The following is a 16,236-nucleotide window of genomic DNA, read 5'->3' on the forward strand; positions in this document are numbered from 1 at the left end:
CTTGATTACAACCAGGGGACCCCTCTGCATGTGGCTTTTTGGGGGTGGCTGCGACCACTGTAAGTAGAGATCTGGACCTGGAGTCATCAAGAAGGCTCAGGCTAGATGCCTGCCTCAGATGCTGAGATGGCTGTGCAACCACATGATGTCTCTGGGCCTCCCTTACCTCACCTGTAACATGAGACAGTAGCACCTGATGGCCTTTAAGGTCCCTTCTAACTCGACCCCTCTCACCCTAGCAGACTCAGGGGAAGGAGGTGAGCAGGGCTTATTTCAGAGTGGCCAGAGGAAGGCTTGAATGATCCGGGGAGTGATGTATTCATCTTCTCCCATAGGACATGTCCGCCAGCAATGCAGACAGACACACAGACACACACATCCTGCTATCACGGCAACCAGAGTGAAACGTCAAAGCAAGTCCTGAGCATTCATTAAGTGCTGGGCACACACGACTGGTTTTTGATAAACAAAAAGCCTTTCCCGAAGCTAACAAAGTAATTAAAATCCCAGCCTCCCTCGGATGGCCAGGGCATACACCGATACACCCATGTAGGCACATTGCTACCCACAATAGAAAGATTAGAGCAAGACAGAACCTTACAAACTCTCTAATTCAGCCTGTCTCTATGGAGGAAGAAAATGAGGTTGAGGGAAGGGATGGGTCCCAGTCAGGGGCACACGGGTGAGGGAGCTGAGCTGAGCTGGAGTGTGGTTTATAGAATTTAAAAAATATATAACAGTGTGATTTATAATAAGACTTTAGTCCCAAAGAAAAGTCTGTGTATGTAACCAGATTAGAATCTAGTCCCAGAATAATATCTGAGTTATAATTTAAAGTGTGTGTATCGTTAGGATAATTGTAAGTGTGTTATCATATCAGTCATAAGTAAGTTGCTACATTAATCATAAGGGTGTCAATCCATTTGACAGTGTACTCTGGGCAGGATAACTCCTACAGGAAACAGAAGGCCACTGAGAAGTCTCAGGGCTCCAAAAGGGAGCCTCAGGGCTCTAGAAAAGACCCCAGGGCTCCAGATGAACTCCAGAAGAGACCTTAGAGCTCTAGAAATGGTCTCTGAGACTTGTTGATGCCTTTTGCGAGGGGGACACAGGGTTGGGTAGAGACAGGAAACTAAAAGTGTGTGTGTGCTTTGCAAATCATAGCCTCAGGTTTTGAACTGGGAGGAAACCTGTAGACTTCTGGCCCTGTGATTTCTCTTTACTCAGAAGGGTCTCCCAGCATCTTATTTTTACAGATGGCGACCCAGATGGGACCAGGACCTGGATTCCAGACATGGGACCCTCAGGTGAGCCTCCAGGGATGCCTGGATTCCTCCCTAAGGGACTCTGATTCTGGACTCCTCTCCTGCTCCGATCTCTCCCCATCTGGGTTCAGGTAAGCCTCCATCCTTAGGAGGATCCTGTTATTCTTCCTTCTTTACCTTTATGTGGTATGTTTCATGTTTGTCCTGGTTTTAGGTCTATTTGTGTTTTACAGACTGCTGAATTTTCTTTTGCCAAAATCTAGGAAAATTTAGACTTTTTGGTGTGGACAAGAGCTCACTCATTCTGAGGGAAATTGGGCTAACTAAAATTGGCCTTGGACAAAAATGAAATGATTTTTGGCTAGAGGCTCCCCTCATTCTAAGGTAATTAGAACAAGTACTCAATTTTTAAAATATCCCTCATAATGGATGGCCATTTTTTTCCTCAAGGAAGATTTTTCTCATCTTTGAGAGATCAATAGTGAACCCAGGATCTTTTTTTTTTTAATGCTTTGAAAGAAAGGCTAAGAGTAAATTTTACTCTACCAGGGACTCACTTGTTCAACAGGAAGGAATAATTTCACTTGTGGTCTGTTTTTGTTTCAGTTTTATCCTTGTCTATTGCATTTTTCAGTTTTTAAACTGATGTATTATGCTTCTCTGAAAGAAGGTTTTAAAATTATTCATTTGATCACCAAATACATTTTACATTACTTAAATATGCTCATACAGGATCAGGGAAATTCCTGAGGGTCCTATCCAAACTCACAGACATCTCTATCTACAAGTCCTTTACTTGCTATTTCCCTGTTTTGTTTATATGCAAGGGAAATTCCTGAGCTAGTTACACAGGCTGTCAATTTGCTAGAAAGAAAAATGGCAAGTGAGCTTAGTTTTATTCCACCTGATAGTCCCCCCCCCCCCAGGAAACTGCTGCAAGCATGGGGGCAGAGCAAGCTTTCTATTTAGCCTGGCATGAGAAAGGTGAAAACTCAGTGAGTGAAAGTATGTACAAAATTTTTAACCAGCTGCTCAGTTATTGGGTGTAGCCAAATAATAGAATCTGTGGGGACTACTCTTAAGAAATGTACACCCAGACACTTGTCATTTCAGCTTTGGTCAGGAAAAAAATCAGTTAGGGGCTTAGACTTTCCTTCTCCCTTTAGAAAAAGGAGAGAGAGATTCTAATCCAAGTTTTCTTTTCGAATCGATCTGTTTCAATTCAAACTTGCAGAGGCTTCCAGGCTGCCTCTACCTTTGGTTCAATCAGCCAGAGGGGAGAGAAAATTTTGGATAAAACTTCTACTGTTGTTAAAATATACATATATAAAGAGAGAGACAAAAGAGATATTAAAATGATCAGAAACTAAGTATATGACAGAGAGAAATATGAAAATTTATCCATCGAAAATTTCTAAATTATGCCTGTTTCAAAATAATGACTGTATATGTTAAAAGTGAATAATTGGGGGCAGCTGGGTAGCTCAGTGGATTGAGAGCTAGGCCTAGAGACAGGAGGTCCTAGGTTCAAACCTGGCCTCAGACACTTCCCAGTTGTGTGACCCTGGGCAAGTCACTTGACCCCCATTGCCTAAAAAAAAAAAGTGAATAATTAATTCTAAGTTAGGGGAATTGAACTGCTTTGAAAGTGATGAATGTCAATTCTGAATTGGGCTCTTAATGTTTGGAATCTGAAACTTAGAAAACTTTCAGGTTCTGAATATGGAAATCCTAATTCAGAATTGGCAAAATGACTCTCCATCAGACTTTACAGGGTTCCAGATGCTTCTTGATCCTGTGAACTCTGAAGGTATTCTAATACTAATACTAAAATCCACCTGGTTGCCGATAGAAATTTTGTTTTCTGGTGCCCTGCTATCAATTATGTAAGATTCAATAATCTCAGGTTCTTTACTGATCTTAGATTGGGTAAATCAAAGCAAGTCATGACAAGTTAAGAATTTGAAATTCAAATTCTATCAAAGTAGTACTAAGTACAATACTCAAAGGGTTTTGATATTGCTAAGCATCATTAATGGCTTGAATCTTAGAAAAAGTGAATTAAGGTGTTTTTTGGTTGTTGTTGTTATTGTTTAACCCTTATCTTCTGTCTTAGAATCAATATGGTGTAAGGCAAGGATTAGACAATGGGGGTTAAGTGACTTTCCCAGGGTCACCCAGCTAGGAAGTGTCTGAGGCCATATTTGAACTCAAGACCTCCCGTCTCTGGGCCCAGCTCTCCATCCAGTGAGCCACCTAGCTGCCCCAAAAGGTTAGAGAGAGAGTTTTCAGAGCAATGCCCAACATGATCCCCTGTTAAAATCTTGTCAGGGTCAAATTTCAAAAAAATGTGCTAGATTAAAATTACTGTTCAAAAAACCTAAATATTTTTTCAGAGACTTTTATGCTGAAAACTCCTCATGATTCTCATGTTATCCTTTAATTGAGAAAATTGAAATTGCACGTGTGTATTGTCCATGAAGCTCCATTCTGAAGATTTTCAATACCTGCCACTTATATTCAAATCTCTGTTTAAATCCTTGTAGTTCCCTTTAGTTTGTTGTCTGGTGTAATCTAGAAGTCAGTTTTCCTGTTAGTTATCTTTGGAGTTGAGGGACTTCTTCTGAATTATATTGTACACTACAATGTTATAAACTCACCTAAACTATTGCTCCACTATACTCCTCTTTTTCCTTTTATTTCAACCACATTTTAGCACTTTAATAATGGAAATTGTGAAGACACTATACAAGAACCTGATCCCATGCGGAGATTTGGATGAAAGATTAGTGACATTTCTTCATGTGGTAGAACTTGTGCCATGAGTGGGAAAGCCTGGCAGTGTAGTCTAACCTTCAAGTTCGAAATCCTGATGTCAATTATTTGGAAATGTGACACTAGTTGTTACCGTCCTCCCTTTCTAAGAGTCTTCTTGGAACTTCTTCAGACGAACTAGGGGCTCTTGTTCTCCTTCCAGCCCTCCCTTTTATTTATTTTTTAACTGGAAAATTAAATTAAATTAATTAATTAAGAATATTTTCCCATAGTTCCATGATTCATGTTCTTTCCATTTTCCCCTGCCCCCATAGCTGATGCGCAATTCCACTGGGTTTTACATGTGTCATTGATCCAGACCTATTTCCATATTATTACTATTCGCACCAGGGTGATCATTTAGAGTCTCCACCCCCAATCACGTCCCCATCAAACCATGTGATCAAGTTGTTTTTCTTGTATTTTTCTGCTCCCACAGTTCTTTCTTTGGATGTGGATAGCATCTTTCTCCTAAGTCTCTCCTAATAGTTCTGGATCATTGCGTTGCTGTGAGTAGAGAAGTCCATTACGTTCGATTATACCACAGTGTGTCAGTCTCTATGTACAATGTTCTCCTGGTTCTGCTCCTCTCACTCTGCATCACTTCTTGGAGGTTGTTCCAGTCTCCATGGAATCCCTCCCATTCCTCATTCCTTTGAGCACAATAGTATTCCATCACCAACAGATACCACAATGTGTTCAGCCATTCCCCAATTGATGGGCATCCCCTCGTTTTCCAACTTTTTGCCACCACAAAGAGCACAGCTATGAATATTTTGGTACCAGTTTTCCCTATGATCTCTTTGGGGTACAAACCCAGAAGTGGTATCAGCCCCTCCTTTCAGAATTCTTAGATTTTCGAGTGAACTGGGATGTCTTTGGATTTGCCTTTTTTTTTCATCTAACAGATTAAAGATTGCTTTTATTTCACATTTTTATCTGACCATTTGCTTTGTGCAAACTGTTGCTGCTACCCCATGTTGAAACCTGTGGCTCCTGTCTTCCTTATGGTGGTAATTCCATTACTTCCTTTTTTCTTACATATTGGGCAAAAAAGATGAAGTCTGGTGAGAGCCTGTGACCTCTGACAACTACACTGCTGTTTTGTGTAGACAGTGACCTGGTGTGTCTCCCTCAAGTTGAATATTTAGATTTTCTTCTATCAGAAAACTCTAGACAAGTGTCCCCAAAGCATGGCAAAGGCTCAGAGGATGGCAAACCCAAAGACCAAGAAGCAGCTACGGGTCATCTTGGGTATTGCAAGTTATTCATGAATGGATTCCATCTTTTGGCGAGATTGTTAAACCTTTAACTGCTCTACCTAAAGACTTTGCAGCCTGAACTTCCCCTGACAGCCATAGACCCTCTTCAAATAGTCTCTCCTTTCACCCTCTGCTTTGGGCCTTCCAGATTATAGTCAGATTTTTGCCCTCTTTGTCCCTGAACAAAAGAGCATGGCATCTGGGATACTTGCCCAGTATCTTGGACCATCCCTTCTCCCTATTGGCTATGAGGTAACCTTATTGGGTAAAGGCAATGTAACTATCAGGTGTTCTAGCCTAAATCCTGCCACACTCCTACCAGAACTTCTTTATCAGATAAAATGTTTCCTCAACATGACTGTAACTTCATCATTGAATTGGCTGAGAGACAAGACCTCACTGATGTCCCACCTCCTGCTTCAGACCTAACTCTACATTGGTGGCTCTTCCTTTATGAGGGATGGTGTCTATTACACTGGTGCTGAAGTACTTTCTGACTTAGACCTTGTCTGGTAGGCTTCCCTACCATCTCACCTCAGTTTTCAAGCAGCCAAACTCACCACCCTCACTCAAGCCTGTAGAAAGTTGAAAGGTAAAACTGTGAACATCTATCCAGATTCCAGGTATGCTTTTGGTGTTTGTCATGCCACTGGCATGCTCTGGCTACAAGATGGCTTCCTTACTTCCTCTGGCAAAATTATAGTCAACACAGCCTTATCTGTGATCTTCTTGAGACCATTAAACTCCCTATATAAGAGGATGAGTCCTAGAAGACAAAGTTTAATGCAAAGCAGGTAACTGGGGGGTCTGGATCACAGAAACTGATTAACCTCTTCTTCCTAAGAGATTTTATCATCAGATTTGTCTTTAAGCTCACAAAAAAGGCATTTGGGTACTCAAGGAATGGTGGATACAGTTAAACAGGTTTGGCTTGCCCCTGGCATTTCCTCTATTGCTACTCATATATGTTCTTCTTATTACACATGACAGTCCTGTAACTAACATGCTTTTAGTAAAGTTGCATTTAGTGGCCACCCTTCTAAGTCTATCTCAAAAACTTCCACAGTGCTGGAGGATACTCAGCCAGCCTGGGAGGGAGACCATTCCAGATATTGTTGACAACCCCAACTGCCATTGAGGTAGAAGGGAAAGATCTTGGACTCTCTCTTGTAATGATTAAAATAGTGGAAGACATAAATTGTGGTAGATACAATTAGTGGTTGTTAAAATTGTGACCGCAGAAAATATGGCTTCAAGACAGTGTCTTGTTATTAAATCAAATATAAGGTGGTCACCAGGGGAAAATTCCCAATTATGAATATACCCAAGTCAGCTGGGTTTTATAGATATTTTAATTCATACAATGAGGAATTAAAGAAAAAGAGAGAGGAAAGGGAAATAATGAGAAAAGAGCTATACCAGCCTAGGCTGGCAGCCTAGGAAGAGAGGAATCAGTCAGTCTTTTATCACTCACCACAAGATCTGTCCAAGCAAGGATTCAGAGGGACAGAGTCTCCTCAGAGGGAGTTCCAGTCAGTCAGCCTCCCTCATACTGTCTTCAAGAGACTGTCCCAAGAGCCTCCTTCAGGAGACTGTCCTGCTCTCAGATTTCTCATCTCCTTATAAAGGGAATTTTCTCCTATGGCACTTCCCCTAAGTTCTCAAATCTACCAATCACAGTAGATGTTTTCCAAAGGACAGACCATTCTCAGTTCACACCTAAGAAGGCTTAAATTTTTAAGTTCACACCAGAAAACCTCTGAGTAGGTTTCTCACCTCTTTGCTCCTTGTAAATTCACAAGTTGCCTGACCTTTATAGGTACTTAGCACCCTTTTGTATTAGATCTAAAAATAGGCATGGCTTAAGAACTTTTTGCCTTACTATAAGTATGGGTTTAAGTATCTTTCATTATTCAGCAAGGAGTTTCTTCCCTAAAGCAGGCTTAATTAGGGGTGGAGTAGAGGTCTCACATTCCCGATCTAAGTTCCTTCATTGTTTAAATGGGGAATGGTCTTAACCCAACCTTATGGAGTAGGGGCTGAGAATTTTTAAGGTTCACACTCTCTTACTCTTAGACTCTTGCTCTCATGCTAAGCCTGCTCAAGCTTCAAAGAGGGGAGGAGATGAAGAAGATGCTTTGCAAACTCCCTCTGTTCTGTCTCCTATAAAGATGGAGATTTGAACCCCAGACTTCAACTCCCAGGAGTCCTTGGTAGCTCCCAGAGTTCCCTGTAATCCCACTGAGATTCCCACCTGGGTGAGATCCAAATTTTTATTCAAACTGGCTGTAAAGCCTACTGAGGGCTCTTCCTGCTTCCACTTCCAAAGACACGCTCTCTTAAGATGCAGTGAAAGTGAAATGGAATGGGCCTTTCGCCCCTCCTAGGCACGTGCTTTCTTATTTTGTATTTTCTTTATTTCTTAATCTTTAATAAACCTCTAAAAATATAATGTTTATTACTAAAAACTAAAATTTTAATTATAACACTCCTCTGTCTCTTAGCGCTAAACCAAGCAGTGTTCTTTTCCAAGACGAGTATTGTAACACATACTACCTACCCCCTGGGCCACTACACCAGGGCAGTGGGCTCTCGTGTGTGTCTACATCTGGGTCCCCTGATGGGAGTCTGGTGTGTGGTGATTGCTCTTACCCTTGCACTGCTTGTTATATGTCAGGCTTTATTTGTTAATCAATCAGATGCTGACTTGGTTAGGTGTAGCATGCATTACATCTAGCCACTGGGCATGTGCTGTTGCAGTTTCCTTTCTAGGCCACCCTGAACTGTCAGTAGCAGCAGTCCTCATTCTTGCCCCAAACAAACATCCAATCACCCCGTGTAAGCAGTCTTTGGAAAACAGCTTTCTGCAGCTACTGCCAAGGACACTGCTTCTTCCTGTGGACGACCATCAAGCAACAGCTGTCCATCCAGCCACATCCATCTCCAGTGGTCCCTGATACTTGCATGCCTCCGACTGCTCTCTTATGTTCAGTTGTAACTGGGCGCCTTGGCAGGGGAATGAATGCCCCTTCTGGGTTTGCGGTGCCTGTAGAGGAACCCTTTATGGGAATCGGTGCAAAGCTAGTCTGGGATTGACCCAATGCTCAATAACCTGAAAGAGTCGAAGCGGAGACCATAACCAGAAAGTCAATAATTAATAGCCTAATCAATACTTGGAGCATAATTTTTCGAATTCTACATAAAACTGTGACTTATGGTAAGAATTTCGTCCCCGGTCAGAAGTCTGAGTATGTCACCAGATGAAGAATGTAGAGTGAGGATAATACCCGGTTTACCGTTTAAAGTGTGGGTATTGTTAGAGTAATTTAAGTGTGTTGTCATATTAATCATGAGTAAGTTACTATCCATTTGACAATGTACTCTGGGCAAGCTGGCTGCCAACTAGCTGTCTTGCTTCATTCAGGAAGCAGAACTTTACCCAGAGGTCTTAGGGAGAGGCCCCAGAGCTCCAGACAAGCTCCAGAAGAGACCCCTGAGCTCCAAAAGAAGCCTCTGGCCTCCAGATGTGCTCTAGAGGAAATCTCAGAGCTCTGGAAATGGTCTCCAGGACCACTTAGAGAACTTTATAGGAGGGAAAGAGTTGGGGTACAGACAGCAAACTAAAAAAGTATGCGTGTTTTGCAAGTTGGGGTCTTGGGTTTTGCTTTGGGAGGAACCTGCAGACCTTTGGCCCTTTGGTTTCTCTGTCTTTACCCAGATCTGGCTTTATTGTGACAGAGAAACCAGATTAATGAGGAGATCTGAGAGGAAATGAGTGGAGGAGAAATTGAGAAACTCTTGAACTTCGTCAGGGAAAGAATATGGGAGAAGCATAGATTTAGAGCAGATGGAGACTTTAGAGGTCATGGATGACAGACGAAGATGCTGCATCATAGACATTAAGTAATTTTCTGGCATTTATCCAGATAGGAATGAGCAGATCTGGGCTTTGAAGCTAGAGGAGGAGACCTGGAGGGAACGGGACAGCAGCAGAATTCTCTAAATTCTTTTTAAAAAGAGATTATCATCCTAAAATTCCTGAAGAGGGGCAGCCCAGTAGAGTAGCTCAGAGTCAGAAAGACTTGGGTTCAAATATGACCCTGAAAGTCTCTAGCCAGTGTCAGGGAGCCAAATTTTAGCCTGAAAATAGCAAAGACTGGCTGATATTTAGCCTTCTCAAAGACTGGAATGGACTGGCTTCCCCTGATTGGAGGTTCTCAGGGATGTTAGAGAAGGGAATACTGTACATACGTGAGCTGGACCAGATGATCTCTGTCTGGGTTCCCTTCTTTCTCCTGGATTCTAAGAACTGTTATTAAATATGTAGATCTATCTAATTCCCAGAGATTAGTTGACCCCAAACTTATTGAACCAGTGGCATGAGATAGCCACTAGAAAAGCTGGTGTCACCTTTGGCTACACCCATCAAAGGACAATGTCCTGGTCCAAGGTCGTGTTCACTCTGCTGTTTCTATCCTAAAATTTGTCACTTCATTCTATAGTGTAACCTTTTGAGAGGGACATTGTAAACTGAGAGGCAGCTGGGCATAGCAGAGAGAGAACCAGCCTTGGCTCCAAGAGGATGCAAGTTCAAGTGCTGCCTCCCAAACTTCCTGCCTGTGTGAACTCCAAGTCATTAATATGAGTTGCCCTGAGAGCAAATTTCCATACCAAGGAGTCAATATTAAAGACTTGTCATCTTCCATTTATATGGTGCATTAAGGTTTGCCTAGTGTCTTGCATATGTGATCTCCTTTGAGCCACATAATAATCCTCTGAGGCAGATGCTATTATTATGATGCCTATTTTACAAAGGAGAAAGTAGGCTAAGACAATAAAGTGACAAAGACTTAACAGTTGCAGTGATTTGCTTGGGGGACTGAGAGACCCCCAAAACCTGCCCTCTGCACTAGGACTTTTGGGACACCCTGGGTGTCAAGGGATGTTAGACCTAGAGAATCTCAATTTCCTGACTCCCAGCCTGGAGCTCCTTTTGCTGAAAGACACCACTATTCAACATTAGAAAAGACTGAACAATGACATCTAATCCACAATCTTTAAAGGTCGTGAACCTCCCATATTTGGAAATACTCAAGCAATAGCTTGTTTTGTTTAGGATTCTACATCTAGAATTAGAAGGAATCCCCAAAGCCATCTAATCCAGCCTCCTTATTTTTTTAAACAAAGAAACTGAGGTTAAGGGAAGTCAAGTGATATGTCCAAGGAAACAGGTAGTGAGAGAGGCAGAATTCTAACCAGTGCCTGATGGTTCATTCCACTGTCCACTTTTGCCTCCTGATGTTCTAGAGCAGACTCCTGTACTTTGTGAGAGGTTGGACCAGTGAACATGTGCAAGCCCCTCTGCTTCTCAATTCTGTGACTCAATCCTTAACCAATTCCTTCAGCAACTGATTGCAAAATTTTGCTGGGATCAGGCCAAGCCTTCTGAAGGTTTTTCAGAGGCACTAAAATTGGGCAGAACTTGAACTATCAGCTTAGGAATAAGCCAACCTGGAATAACATCCCAGGGCCAGCTAAATGCTCATAATTTACTCAAATAAGTCATGGTTGGGGCAGGGGTCACGGGTGGTTAGAAAATCACAAGCCTTCCAAAAGGGGTGTGCTTGTCGATCGTTGTTAGACCATTAGCTCCTCAAGAGCAAAGATGGCTTTTTGGCTGACTGATTTTGATCAGAAGTGTCATTTGGTGGAGCTCTGTCTCACAAAGGCCCATGGGGAGATCAGTGGATCTGAGTTCTAATCTCAGCTCTGATGCTGACTATCTTTGGGATGTGTAACAGTTAAATTAGTCTCTTGTAAAAAAAGTATTATATTTTACGAGGTTTATTAATGATTATTAGAAATCACGGATACAAAACAAGAAGCCACGTGCCTAGGGCACAATTAGCCCATTCATAGGCTACTTACAACATGTTGCAAACTCTGAGTAGAGGAAGAGAGCTCTTGAGAGGCAGAGAGCCCTTTAAATAATAAATTGTGATCTCGTCCAGGTGGAGACTCAGGTGAGATTATAGGGAATTCTGGGAAGTACCAAGGACTTCTGGGGATTGAAGTCTGGGGTTCAAATCTCCATTTTTACAGATGTTGGATGAGAGATTTAATCGTTTGTGCCTCAGTCTCCCCACTTGTATGAATGGAGAGGGAGGTTGGACCTAAAGTTCCTGCTAATTCTAAATCCTGGGACTTTAAGATTAGGGTCTGTCTATTGGACATGAGAAGTAGTCAAAATAGTGTGGCTTGCGTGACTTCTTTCTAGTTCATTATGACTGTTCCCAGAGGGTTAGCTCCTTTCAGCAGGCACTTGTTGAGTTGTATCTGGTTTGCAGAATAAGAGTTGGCATGATGTGGTGCATAGATGGCCAGCCTGGGAGGCAGGAAGACTCGAGTTCTAGTCTTACCTCTGACTGCAAAATCTTCTCAGGGTCCTAGACAAATCTCTAAGCCTTTTAAATCTTTGTCACTTCATTGTCTCAGCCTACTTTCTTCTCTGTAAAATGGGCATCCTAATAGCCCTTGCCTCAGAGTGTTATTGTGAGCTCAAATGAACCTTAATGCACCATAGAAATGGAAAATCTTCCTCCTCCTCTTCCTCCTCACTGTCATCCTCCTTGTGGAGAACAGTGTGTGGAGAAAGTGGGCATAGCAGCAACAGATAGATAGACGGGGAAGTAGAAATGGAGGTAGAGCCTTCATCATCATCATCATCATCATAGCAGCAGCCAGCATTTATATAGCAGCTGAAGGTTTACAAGGCATTTTACAAATATCACCTCTTTGATCCTTACAACAACCCTGCAAGGTAGGTGCTATTATTATCCACATTTTATCGATGGGCAAATTAGCAGGCAGAAAGTTATTTGTCCAATGTCACACAATTTGAGCTCATATCTGCCTAAATCCAGGCGACCAGGTGGCATAGTAGATAGTATTTGGACTGGGAGTCAGGAAGATCTGAGTTCAAATTCAGTCTCAGACACTGGTTGTGGGACCCAGGAAACTTCAGTTTCCTCCTCCACAAAAGTGGGATAATAATAGCACCTACTTGTTGGTATAGTTGGAAAGAGCACCAAGCCTGGAGCTCAAATCTAGCCTCAGACACTAGCTGTGTGACCCATGGCAAGTCACTTAATCCTATTTGCCTCAGTTTCCTTAGTTGTAAAATGAGGAGTAGGAAATGGCAAACTACTCCAATTTCTCTGTCAAGAAAACTCCCAAATGGAGTGACCTTGGATAAGTCACTTCATCCTGTTTGCCTCAGTTACCTTATTTGTAAAATGAGACATATAATGGAAGAGTTGTTGTCTCTCAGACTCAAAGAGGACCAAAATGACATCACAGTGATGTCTTTTAACTTGCACATAAATTCTACTTAAGTGAAGCAGAGCACCCAGCTGCCACGGAAGTCCTGTTGCAGTGCCCTTGTCTTTTAGTGTCGTTCTAATCCACAAATCCCCATAATGCATCCACGGCTTTGACACTTCTTCATGGACATGCGGTGGGGTGAAGGTGCATGAATGCCAGCCATGGGCAGCCATTGGTTTGACTAGGAATACCTCTCTAGGCTCCGTGTGGAAGTAATCCAATACTGGTTGTGTTGGGCAAGTCCAGTGTGTAGTGTCGGGCTTTTGTAGGAAATGGTGTCTGTGTTCCAGAAATCGGGGCCCCCTTTTGTTCTTTTGGCCATCTGCTCCGAAAACACTGCTTGGTCTTCTTTTTTCTGTAGCCGCCTTGGGACAGTGAACCATTCCTCCCCCCCCCCCCCTTAAAACCCTTCTCTTCCATCTTAGAACCAATCAGAAGAGCAATAAGGACTAGGCAATCGGCGTTAAGTGACTTACCCAGGGTCACCCACCTGGGAAGTGTCAGAGATCAGATTTGAACCCAGGAGCTCCCATCTCCGGGGCTGACTATCCTTCCACTAAGTCACCTAGCTACCCCTATCATTAATTCTTTTCTTTTTTTTTTAAACTTCTACCATCCATCTTAGAATCTGGATTCTAAGGCAGAGGAGTGGTAAGGGCTAGGTAATGGAGGGGTTAAGTGACTTGCCCAGGGTCACAAAGCTAGGAAGTGTCTGAGGTCATCAAATTTGTGTGTGTGTGTGTGTGTGTGTGTGAGAGAGAGAGAGAGAGAGAGAGAGAGAGAGAGAGAGAGAGAGAGAGAGAGAGAGAGAGAGAGAGAGAGAGAGAGAGACAGAGAGACAGAGACAGAGACAGAGACCGAGAGAGACAGAGACAGAGACAGAGAGGAAGAGAGAGAGAGAGAGAGGGAGAGGTAGAGGGAAAGGAAGAGAGAGAAAGGGAGAAGGAGGGAGAGGGAGAGAGAAAGAGATGGAAAGACAGAAAGACAGAGACAGACAGAGAGAGAGAGAGCTTTTCTTTGAGCACTTAAGCAATTATTTGTAGCTGTTATTGTCATTTGTCCTGCACTGAGCCTAACTGGCAGTCCTGTGTTTCAGGCGATCTGGGCATCCACAGTGCCGAGGAACTGCAGCTCACGACCACCATAACGCACGTGGATGGACCGACCGAAATCTACAAGCTGACCCGCAAAGAGGCTCAAGAGTAGACGCTTCGCCGACCCCCCCCCCTCGGCTCGGGGCAGACAGGAGCCCACCCCCACGTGGGCAGGGAGCACCTTGGAGAGCAACACCTGGATGGAAGCCTCAAGCTTTTCCTCCCACATGGTGGCACGGACACTTGTAAACTTTCCTTCGTGTGGTAGCTTGGGGGGTGGGGGGCCTACGCACGGCGGGTCACGTCGGAGGGCCAAGCCTCTCGTTCTGTGCCTGTCGATGGCTAGTGACGTCTGTAGTGGATGGGTAGGAAACCCCCTGTGCTGGGGCCATTCTTGCTCCGGAATGGCCTGCGGCGACCGACTGCGCCACGTGGGTATTGAACCTTGTTTCTGTTTTAGCTAAATCTCCTTGGAACCATGCTAGACTGATTTCCTAGGCCTCTTCCTCCTAGACCAAGACTGTGTCTGTCTTTCTATTTATATCCTCAGTAGCCTGCTCAGTTAATATTTATGTCGTCAATAAATACGTGTCCCTCCTTTGTTCTAGCCTAGTGTCATGTAACACGTTTGGGGAAAACTTGCCATTTCACAAGGAGTGTTGCAGCTTTACAGCCAAATCCAGTGTGTGTATCCAGTACTAACCAGTCTTGTACGGTGTAGATATTTTTTTATTTTTGCTAAACTTCTCAAGTAGAGTTTATGGTATTAAATGGCCTCTGGGTCTGAAAAGTCTTGAAGCTGTCTTGGTTTTTATTTGTGCTTAAATGATGGGTCCCCCACCCAAGATTCCTAAGATCATAAGCTTGAAGCCAGAAGAGGTTTTATTCCTAACTGCCTCATTTTACAGAGGAGGAAACTGAGGCTGAGATAGTGGATAGAGACTGTGGAGGTCCTGGGTTCAAATCTGGCCTCAGACCCTTGCCAACTGGATGACATTGGGAAAATAACTTAAACCCCATTACCTAGCCCTTACCACTCTTCTGTCTTAAATACACATTATTGATTCTAAGATGGAAGGTAAGGGTTAGGGGAAAAAAAAAAGACTAAATGACTTGCCGAGGGTCAATACCTAGAAAGCATATAATTCAGGATTTGAATTCAGGGCTTCCTGACTATGTCTGTCCTTGGTCCCTCTACAGAGGCAGATAAGTGACACAGTATAGAGGGTAGAATCAGTAAGACCTGAGTTTGGATTCTGCCTCAGTGCTTACTAGCTGAATGACCCTAGATAAGTCACTTAACCTCGGTGTCTTAGCCTCCTCATCTGCCGCTAGGTTTTCATGAGGATCAAAGGAGTGAATGTGTCCAACTTTGCCAGCCTTAAAGCTCTGCAGAAATCTAGAAGTGCTGGCTAACAGCACCATCATCCTGCCGTCTAGCTGCCCGGCTCCCCTGATTCCTGTTGTTCTTACAGCACATTTCCCAGTGCGTGAGCCCAGCCTCCATCATAAACCTTCCCTCGTGATTGATTTTCGTCTCTAATTTGGTTATTTATCATTTCATTTGATTTCTGGGCTTCTTTCTCCAATTGGGAGTTCCTGTCTTTTAAACTGTCATTTTCTTTTTGAATTGTTTCCCACTTTTCTTGCCAATATTCTTCCATCTTTTTTATAAGCTCCTATTTAAATTCTTCAAGAGCTTGTGGCCAGTTTCTTCCCTCGTGATTGTGACTCATGGATCTTGCGGAGGTTGTTGAGGTCAGATGGTTCAATTCCATATTTTACAGAGAAGGAAACTGAGGTCCAGAATGGGATGGCCATTGGCCCATTGTCATTCATGTAGAAAGCTTCCGAGCCAGATTCAAACCCAGGCCCTCTGTGTCTGACCCCAGGGCTATTTCTAGTGCCCCATAAATTTGGGAGAGTGATCATCCAAGCCCACCAACACATCAACAGTGACTATTCCTGGCAGTGTTGCTTTCATCCCACCTCCAGGAGGAGAGGATCTCCTCTCCTTTCTTGTTCTAAGGGTGCTCTTCCATGACCTTCCCATCGTCTGGATCTGTCTTGAACTCAGGCCTTTGTATGTGGTTTCCTCCATGAGCTAGTCTTTTCAGCTATTGACAGCACTTGGACTTGAGCCCAGAAAACAACAGGAGCTTTGGAAATGCTCAGTGACTGACTGACCCTCCCTGCTCCTGATCTAACTCCGCTCTGGGACAGCACCCACAAGTCAGACTCACCAAAGGGCCATTTAAGTTCTCAACCTGAATCTATCGGGGCGGCTGAGTGAGCTGACGTCAGAGACAGGCAGGTCTGGGTTCAAATTCTTCTTTTGACCGTGGGCAGCTCAGGGTACCCTTTGGTGGCTCGGGCCTCTCTCTAAGACCTGGCTTCATACACTTTGTCACGTGTACC

At 43.4% G+C, this 16,236-nt stretch overlaps 1 protein-coding gene across 1 annotated transcript in view; it reads left to right on the forward strand.

Annotated features, from left to right (window-relative positions):
* The window catches only part of WLS (Wnt ligand secretion mediator), a 130,488-nt gene extending 115,877 nt beyond the window's left edge, over positions 1-14,611 (forward strand). The window contains exon 12 of the mRNA XM_001364526.4: positions 13,821-14,611. Within this exon, the coding sequence (XP_001364563.1) occupies positions 13,821-13,930 (110 nt within the window). The 3' untranslated portion in view covers positions 13,931-14,611. The remainder of the gene's footprint in view (positions 1-13,820) is intronic.
* Positions 14,612-16,236: the final 1,625 nt, after the last annotated feature.

The sequence above is a fragment of the Monodelphis domestica genome, chromosome 2 (genome assembly GCF_027887165.1).
Source record: "Monodelphis domestica isolate mMonDom1 chromosome 2, mMonDom1.pri, whole genome shotgun sequence".
Lineage (NCBI taxonomy): Eukaryota > Metazoa > Chordata > Mammalia > Didelphimorphia > Didelphidae > Monodelphis > Monodelphis domestica.